The sequence below is a fragment of the Myzus persicae genome, unplaced genomic scaffold, assembly GCF_001856785.1.
Source record: "Myzus persicae strain clone G006 unplaced genomic scaffold, MPER_G0061.0, whole genome shotgun sequence".
NCBI classification, from domain to species: Eukaryota; Metazoa; Arthropoda; class Insecta; order Hemiptera; family Aphididae; genus Myzus; species Myzus persicae.
The window spans coordinates 51120-61653 of NW_019104167.1; the positions used below are offsets into that span (position 1 = coordinate 51120).

The window sequence follows — 10534 nt, forward strand, 5'->3', positions numbered from 1 at the left end:
CCTCGTTGCTGGCAGTGTTCGGGCGAATCAGACACCGTCGAACACACGCTGTTCGATTGCCCCCATATTGGGACGGCTTTCGTGGAGCCCTGTGCGCCAGGATTGGCTATCGACCGAGCACTGACGACGTTCCGGACATCATTTGCGGACCGGCGTTCAAGCTCTCGCCGGCGGACGCTCACGGGAAGTATGCGATCCTGAGAGAAGCCGAAGAGCGGTTCAGGCTATTCTACGGCATGGTGGAAAACATCCTTTCGGTCAAAGAAGAAGAAGAACGAGTGCGACAGGCTGTGAACCGACGGAATTCAGCATAGAACACTGGTAGCTGAAAATTGATTTGTAGTCAAGACAATTAGGGAATAGGGAGAGCAGAGCTCCGCCGTTTTATTATACATATAGTCCAATTTTGTTTGTAATAGCAGCGAGTGGGGGATTGGCCCGCCGTTGTTAATTGTTGTGTGTTTTTGTTTTTGACAATAAACGATGGGGGCTGGAGGAGAAGTACTGGCACCATAGTTCCTCCTCCAGTCCTCGATACCATAATAAAAAATAAGCAAAAAAAGGTAATTAGGTAGGTCAAAACATAATTAAAAACAATACAATTTATTATAAATTATAATAAAACAAAACTGGTATACTATATAGATAGCAATAATAGGCAGTTGGTAAATAGGTACTTACCTACTATTGGTTTATAAAAATGATTTGTTTTGTAATTCCAGCCCCACATTGTCACCGATTACAGTACATATTATTTAACTTATTATTTAAGCCATTATATAACGTATAACATTATTTAATGGCACTTATTTGTTAATTCAAAAACTAATGATTATAGGAGTCTTTTTATTATGTAAATATAATATTAATATAAACTCAGCTCAACCGAATTCAAGAATACGCTTATTGAACAAGTCTGAAACTTGTTTATTAAGTATATTTCTCTATATTGTATTTCTCGTTTGTTGCCATAAATTATGTTATTATTATAAAATTACTAAAAGAATAATATAATTTGTGATTATAAGAACTTTTCACTTTACCTTTACTCAAAATGTGTAGAATGTACTAGATCTATAGTATTATCCATTTATACATCATTGATAATGTTGGATTCCCGCCATAAATTATCTTAGTTCAAGATTTTATCCACGGCCTTATGAGCTCTATGGACTTTGCGGTTTCATACTTGTTGCCAACATAACATTAAAAAAATAGATTTTGAGGTTATATATTTGTATTGAATAATTGTTGTGTGCCTGCCATATGGTGATTGATGCATGATGATTATTTTCAATAGGTATCATTAATTCAACTAATAAATTCAACCAAAACAACAATTTACCTATGTTATGGTTCTTCAATCTATATTCAGTATTTCAGTATTCAGTATTCATCTCAAAAAGATCAAATTTCAATAGTTCAATCACTTATTCAATATTCACTTTATTCTGAAAACGGTTTTTAACCGCACTCTCATGCGTCGGTGTTCCGTATCATAATATTTAAAAGCTATTATACCTACTTTTTCTTGAAATGGGTTTCAAACAGTTTCTCACGAATCATTGGCGATTAGTCAATTCAAATAATTTGTTTATCAACAGGTTAATTTACTTCAAAGTTTTAATTTGTTTTATTGTAATTTGTGTTCTTTAAAATGTATGATTAAGTACAAATTTATTTTTTCTCAGATGTGCAAATCCAGTTTTGGAATCTCATAACATAGGATTTGCTCAAAAATCAGTGGTAAATAAGATACAATTACCTTTGAAACCAAAGAAACCTAGTCCTCCATTCTTTCAATATCTTAAAGAAAGAAGACAAGAAGTAATTGAAAAACATAATTTAAATTTTAAAGGTAAACATTTCAATTTATTTTATTTTTATCTATTTAGGTACATTTCTTAGATTTTTTCTTAAAATAGTGAAGATTTTTTTGTGTCCGAAGATTTTCAAATCACTACCTTTTTTTCTGTATTGTGTCTGATGTAAATACATTATTTTTTATTTCATTTGATACATACATAAGGTGTGTTCAAACAGAGAGCAGGCAGGTCGTTATTTGCTTGAATGTGCCTTTTAGACTGCCAATAGTAGTATTGAACATTATACTGTTAAAGGTATTAAACTATTGTTTTTCATCGTTTTGTTATTACATAGGTATGTGTAAAAATATAGTTTTTTGTTATATAATATATTCTGAATTGAATTTAAATATTTTTTTTTTGTCGAATTGTATAAAAATATTACAATTCAATTTAAAAAATATATAAGTATTGTTATGATTAGGTTGTTATAAAATATTTCTATTATGGACCAGTAAAAATTAAAATTAGACCGTTTTGATATAATCAAAACATATTTGATTATTTTTATGTTAAATCATTTGTCTTCATGAAAATTCTTCTTTTTCGCTTTATTTGACATCTAGGTACATCAAATGTTGATTTAAGTATATATAATTTGTACAGTTATAATCAGGGCCCGTAAGTTCATGCATTTGCATGTTTTTTTTGCTACACAGAAAAATATGCTAACTGAGATACAAATCCGTTTCATAACAATAGTAATAATAATATGAAGTTTAATAGTGCATGTTTTTGCATGTTTTGAGTGTAAAGGCATATTGGCATATAATCGTTTTTTTAGAGTTAATAGCGCATATTATTTCATAAAAAAATTGTTTAGAAAAATAATTGAAATGTTTCTTGTTTCTTATTGACTTTACCGTTTACTGAATGATAGTGTTTTGATTTATTTTTATTTTCGTGTGACTACTTACTTTTCTAGTATTTCCCTGTTTAGATTTTATGCGTTTTACTTAGTACCGCGGAAACAATTTTATAGCTACCACTACAATACTCCGCCGTGTATAATCCCTCGTCGAAACGATACCTGTACAAACATGTACACCTGCACAATGTTTCTTACCAATCCGCATCTACAATTTTGTACACTGGTACAGTATAGTTTTCTTGCACACGCCAGACACCGATGAGTTGTTTAACTGTACGAGTCGTGAAAATGTCAAATAACTAATATTTCATTCCAAATATTTTCATTGTAGGTGCAGGATAATGGTGTACAAAAATTAGACAAAAAATAACTACCTAATTAAAATTAATAAAGATGACAAATCCATGTGATTATTTGAACTTCACAAGTATTCATTTTATTAATTTTGATTGTTAAATATATAAAAACTAAAAGGAATAAAATACTTTTAAAATTAATGGATATATTCTTATTATTTTAAAATTTGCTCATAAATATTTTACATAATGCATATTTTGAGTGCATAATTTAAAAATGTAAGAGCATTTAAATGCATATTTTCGAACTTCTTAGTGCATATTTTGCCAATTTTGAGTGCATGAATGCATGCTTATTTGTGCTTTTTTTAGTGCATGAACTTACGAGCCCTGGTTATAATTAAAGTTTCAATGTATTAATCGTTAGTTTAGTACAACTCTGATTATGGATTGAGGATAGTGTAATTTTATAATCAGATATTTTGGACACATTATAGTTGTTTAGAAAAACCTGGACTCAATTTATACATCACTGATCGCAATTTGCATGATACAGCCAATCTAAATCCCATGTATTCTACTTGCACTACTTATTAACATTTGTCTCTGATTAACTAATAATAACTAATTTTATTACATATACTGTGAAAAATATTATAGTCTTATATGTATTTAAGTTAAAGGAGAGCCCAAACATTTCGTACCAATTAACAAGCTTAACCTAGGTAATTTATTATTAATATTATTGAATGCTCCCTAGTATAGTGAGACATTTAAATACTAGATACTCTCAGTCACTGACATTTTGTCTGCTATTTAAAAAATGTGTATTTCTACAAATAAGAGTAATATAGAAAATAATGTTGATATAAAATTGATAAAAATTTTAGATAAGCATTGGTGATATATGATACCTTGTGGTACATCTATCGTAACTTTTACATTGTCTTAAGTTAACAAATTATAATCGATTACCAATAAAACCAAAATGATAACGATTTCCCACACCCAATTTATATATATACCCACATTTTAGATGCCGTCCGTTTCCTAAGTGAGTCATGGAAGGACTTTGATGGTGATACTAAGAAAAAAATGACGGACATTTATAACAAAGAACTTGAACAATACAAAGATAATGTAAAAGTTTTTAATCAAAGCTTAACTGTTGACCAAAAAAATGAATTGTTTCGAGTCAAATATGAGCAGATAGAACAAAGAACAAAACGTAAACTCAAAAAAGTAAGTGAAAAAATTAAAATTAATTCGCTTATTTTAATATTATAAATTTATTTCAGGAATTAAAAGAATTAGGTAAACCCCGTAAACCTCTTACTGCATATTTGAAGTTTGTAACTGAAGAAATAAAAAATCATGGAAATGAGCCAGTTCAAACTTATATGGTAACAGTTGCTAATAAATGGAAAGAATTAGATGAAAATACAAAAACAAAATATATTGAAGCAGCTGCTGTAGATAATGATAATTATAAAAATGCACTTCTTAAGTGGGAAAATGATATGATTAAAGCAGGACGGTTGGATTTAGTTAGAGCTCGTGCATTGTCTAATGATGATACAAATAATTAAAAATTAAATTTTACAATTCATTAATATATTTATATGTTTTCGTGTTAGTGGCTATTAGTTTACTTTTTTTCCTCATGTCAAGAATACTAATTTATTATTTTCTAATGTTAAAGAGTGATGTACTGATGATTTTTTTTTACTTATAAATTATAATATAAATATTATGATTATGTATTTTGTTTTTATGTATTATAAAAGAATTAGTATCAGCATCTCATTCATAATCATAGTGCCAAAATGTAATTTAGGCAAGCTCAATATTGTATATTACAAGTTTTTACAGGATTGTGTACACACAGTAGTGTAGCCAGAATTTTAAAGTTATGGCGGAGTAGCCTTCGATAAATACTTGAATGTTGAAAACATTTTTTAGCAACACTTCAAAAATTTTACCATTCAAATTTGATGTAATTTACATATTTTACTAAAGTTTAATTTGCTTTTCATTTTAAATTATACAAAAGTAATAGCCCAAATTAATTATAAAAAGTTTTCCACTTTTTTTTTTAAATAAGCAATATTCAATACAATTAATACAAATGTAAATATCTTCAATAAGAAAAAAATCTATATTGCAATTATTCATGCAAATAACAACAACAACAACAAAGAGATTTTCCCCCTGTAAATACTCTACTGTACAAGTAACCTTGCAATTTATTTGAAATATGTGGAAGGTAAATTGAATAGACGATATTGTAGATTTACCATATAAAAATTGAAACAACTAAGCACAAATGAATCACTGAATTATCACAACTGTATTTCTGTTCTCACTGTTCCCTAATATAACCCAGTATACTACTAATTAAACTAAAGTTTTTTTGGCTAACTTTTAAACATAATTATACATATTTTAAAATCTTAAACTATTTTTGCGATAGTTGAATTTGCTCATGCGCACAGCAACCTTTTTTTTAAATGGCATTACCCTTTTTTAACCATGAGTCATTTTTTAATGGATTTCAATAATTGAATTTCTTTTTTAAATTAAAAAATGCCAAGTTATAGCAGTCGCGGTATTTTATGGTTAGTTATTACTTTTTTGCAACAAATTAATGAATATCGATATTTGTATTTGTTAAATCTTTATTAATCTTAAAAACTATTCGAACTGGGCGCCATAGTGCTTTAAACAACATTGTACACTTTTTAAAAATTCAATATTAGTAGCAAGTATATTAATTTATTCCATGGTAACTTGATTACATACTACAGCTACTTTATTTTTTAAACCAAGAAGTCACGTCGGTGGATTAATTTACACTACCGCTTTTAAATGACCCCAGAGGAGATAGTCCAATGATGTTAGATCTGGTGATCTTGGTGGCCACTGAACTGCTCGTATCCCCATCCACCGATTTGGAAAATGTTCATTGAGGTAGTTGCGAACAATATTTGGGGCCCCATCTTATTTAAATATTAAATTTACCCTTATGGAAGGTCATCTAACATAGCTGGGAGCTCATTTATCAAAAATTCATTTCACCTACCGTATAGGGTTTCTAACCACTAGATGAACGTAATTCTACATTCGGTATCTTCTTGAAGCAAATGTTGAACTAGATCAGCTCGATATAACTGATATAAGCATGCATTTTATGTTTTTTTTAAATTTTTAACCGGTTTGTACGAAAAACTATGTGGAGAGTGTTGTCTATGGCAATCGTTCAAGATATCCAAATTTAAAAATGTAGAAAAACGTTGTTATAAATAAACACGAAATATTTTTAAAAACAACAAAATAGTTCAATGAAGTCAAAAAGTAGGTAACACAATAACACCTGACTTTTTAATAAAATTGGCTCAAATATTAAGTTATAAAATAAACTCAATCAAGATACGCTGTAAAATAAATTAAGTTAATAGCAATAATAATATCGCATATTTATCATGCGTGTGTGACGTGTGTATTAACAGCACGTCGATCCGTGAGCTGAGGTTGGTGAGCTTTGGTAATATATAATATATTGTAGTTTTTTATTATTATTATTAATATTTAATAATAGTATAGCTTTCAACAAAAATTAAAAAGTTAACCCAGGAGTGGTTGAGGGGAAATTTAGAAACCGGATTAGTTTCTACTGTTCCTAGATTCTTTTCTATTGCCATGGTTATTCTATTGACTGTAACTGTCAGACGTCAGTTAATACATTATACATTGACCTAGTCATTGGAACCCTAATTCTTAAAAGTTAAAACCTACTGACCAGCAGGTTTAACTAACCACTAATATTTCTTCCGATTAACTTTTTAACTGTTATTTAATTCAATAATTATCATTGATAGACGATAGTGATAACAGTAGGTACGTACTTCACTTTAATACGTTTCATGTTTATTTTTTCTTCATAATTTCAATACTGTTACTATTCTATAGACCGGCAGTTATTATGCCAGTTGAAAACCCGGGCTTTAGTGTATTCAAAAAATCTAGCCACTACATGAACAAAATCAACTCTCAAATTCTGTGTACATCTATATATTTTCTTAAAAAAAATTGAGATAGTTTTTATAAGAAAATATAGTGGTATGTACTAATATACTTATTTACTCATCTATTATCTACGCAATTGAATTATTTTACATTATAACTTAATTTTTTAAATTATTATTTGAGTATACCAACCTTTCAAAATGTTTGTGTTTATTTACAAAAACGTTTAAAATTGGATATTTTGACCTAGATTCATTGTCTATTTAGTTTTACAAATAAAAAATGGGATTCATTTGATGACAAACTTAAAGAGAATAAAATAAATATTAGCTTCTATTATACTTACACGGATAAAGATGAGCATAAGTTTCTTTGGCAAGATGTCAATTTGTTTGACGTTCCCAATAGGTACTTAAAAAGCATGTCAACTTTCTGAACTATCCATGGTAATAATTATTAAATCTGATTTAAAAACTATGCGCGATCTCTTTTCTAACAAATAACACTGCGGATACAGAATAATATCGACTGTGGCAAATTCATTATAAACATTTTAATGCCAACAATAATGATGCTATTTTTGATGCAATTACTGAGATAGCATAAACGAAGATACCATCATAATAAGTAAACAAGTATTCGATAAATTCGTTAGGTATTTTTATTTTATTATTACGTATTCATTAAGATTTAAGAGTATTATGCTTCCTAGTACCTACTACCTACACGGTAAATAGTTATTATTCTGTATTCATAATCATAAGATATTGCAAATAATGTTAAAATTTATCTGTCACAAAAATAGTCTAATTATTTTATTTTGCTTATTAATTTTGTCATCGCACTCATTTGCACTCATTAAAGATATATTGAGTAGGTATATTCTAAATTATTGAGTGTTTCCGCTTATCGTGATCACACTGTATACAATATATTATTACACAATTTCCGAATTCGTATATAGACCGTCTAGGTACCTAGTATTGGTAGATGGCCAAAATAAAATATTTTTCAAGTTTTAGTTCACCGAAAAATATTATATTTACTTTGGAAGTTATGGTCAAAAAACTTCAAAACTCCCAAATCGTATTTTTAAGTTTTAAATTACAAAAAATTACATTTAAATTTTGTTGTTGTAAATATATGATTTTTATTGGAATCAAAAATTAACTAACGTACCTACTTGCTTTTTGTTTTGTTGTTACCTGATAAAATAATTTAATAAAAAATTATAAAAAAAAACCCAATGGGTGGGAATACCTACACAAACTAGAGGACTTCAAAAGTTATATAAATGTATAACTGAAACTATAAGTCCGACTGACAAATTCCGCCATTGTTCTGAACGCATTGAAATACATGTATCAGAAAATTTTTTTTCAAAAATCGCTGAAGTACTAAACTGCCATAAAAGAGTAGCTAACCCTTGCATTTTAAGAAATAAATTTGTTTTTGGGGGAGGGAGCAAGTTGCCTAAAAACTTGAGTAAAAAATGTTCAAATACGGTCCTGATTGGCCATCAATAATAATGGTGAGTGTTGTGTGACGACTGAATACTAAATAAATAAATAAATACTAAAATTAATATTATAGTAATATATGCGTGTATATATTATTATTTTAAATATAGCCAATAATGGGGTATAAAACATTTTGGGTTGTAAAAGCTGAATTGTATGTTTAGCCGTTTAGGACTAGGGCACAATGGAGTGATGGACAACAAACATATTTGAAAAACAATACATGGAAACAATCCAAGTAGTCGACCCACAAACATATTTCTCTGATAAGTGTGGTCACTAAGAGAATTTAAAAATATTTTTCAACGATTTATAAACTATAGCTATTATAGATTTGTGAAGCACGAGCGCCAGGCGTGTTGCATTATGAGATCACTTATTTTAAGAACTGAGCCAAATTGTCATCGATAATACTTACAGGTATCTACTGAACAATAAATAAAAAAATAAAGAATCAATCATCGGCAGATGCACGCATTATTATTTTGTTGACATTTGGCTCAACACAAACTTATTTTTTTTTAATTATGAGTTAAAATCGCTATAAAACATGTTAGCGACGAAGCTAATAAAATAATTATCTATTATTACCTATATTAAGTCACAATTTTTTTTGCACTTAAACGGGCTATCACTTATTATTTAATTTAAGAAAATATCGCTGTAACTATTGAAATATAAAACACTATTTTAAGAATTTGTAAAATGAAAACATTTTGATTGATAATATTTTTATGTGCTTAAGTAAGTACAATTACAGTATACCTATATTAACACCAACCTTTGTACATAATTATTTATCGTTACCTACCTGTATACTAAGACGAATGCGATAAATATAATATAACTATTTACTATACTGAAGTGCTAATGTTACTATAAATACATAATTACATTCGTTAAATTTACAATATTTTTCTAGGTAAGTATATATTTATATTCGACCTCAAAAATAATGTTTTGTTTAATTTTACACCAAAACTTATTTAAAAATATTGGAATGATCTCAAACAAGTGTAGGTAATAGATATACCTACCCAATATTTAAATAGCAGGAATGAAGATAGAATATCTTTCACCAGTTAACTGCGTGTATTTAGTGTAAACCTACGTGACTATACACTTATGTATATGTACCCTCCTAAAATGATAATGATTAAATTCTAATTTCTAAATTATTCAAACCATTAGGTTTTTAATACCTAAATACCTAATTATATACATTTTTAATTATATAAAATATATAGGTAGGTATATTGGTATATAAATCATCACACTCATCGGTAATACTTCAATACCTACAACAATCTAATACTATTCAGTATTCACAACATATCTATAAGGAAAAAAGAGGAATCCTCTCTAATGTATTATCTAGGTATAAGCAATTCTTCGTAGTAAAAATAGCTTAAAATTAGTATACAATATTTTTGAAATATCATAATGTTTTGAATATAATTATACGTATAGCCTTGGTAAAGGCCAAGAAGAGTTTCAATTTTCTACAAATTACAATAGGTACACGTACACTAATACAATACATTTTCATAGCTGCCGTAGCTGGTACATTTGTATTATATAAATATATTTATAATATTGTATACTTTAGATTATATTACAATATTTTTTGAATTATAGGTACAAGTGTTATTTAAGTGTACAAAAAAATAACTGAAATCACATGGTGGGGTTATTTTTCGTTTAAATATACAATAGGTAATAGGTATACAGTCTATACAAAAAAAGGAGCTTTTCTGTTTTACTAGACACTCATTTTTTAGTTTCCTTTATTTTAAGTTCAGCGTATGTAGTTAAGCATGCTGAAAACGATAGTGAAAATCGAAAACATCCCTTAACATGTTCTATAAAACTAGCTTGGTTGATGAGTCTCGGGCATAAAATAGCAATAACTTTAAAACCAAGTCCTATCGGAAAATTCTGACTTCACCATCATTT

At 28.3% G+C, this 10534-nt stretch overlaps 1 protein-coding gene across 1 annotated transcript; it reads left to right on the forward strand.

Moving 5' to 3' along the window:
* The first annotated feature begins 1297 nt into the window (after window positions 1–1297).
* LOC111039546 (transcription factor A, mitochondrial) lies at window positions 1298–4647 on the forward strand. Its single transcript, XM_022323102.1, has 4 exons — window positions 1298–1604; window positions 1692–1858; window positions 4069–4274; window positions 4331–4647. The coding sequence occupies exons 1-4, from the start codon at window positions 1537–1539 to the stop codon at window positions 4619–4621; spliced, it is 732 nt and encodes a 243-aa protein (XP_022178794.1). The 5' UTR covers window positions 1298–1536; the 3' UTR covers window positions 4622–4647.
* The last annotated feature ends 5887 nt before the right edge of the window (window positions 4648–10534 follow it).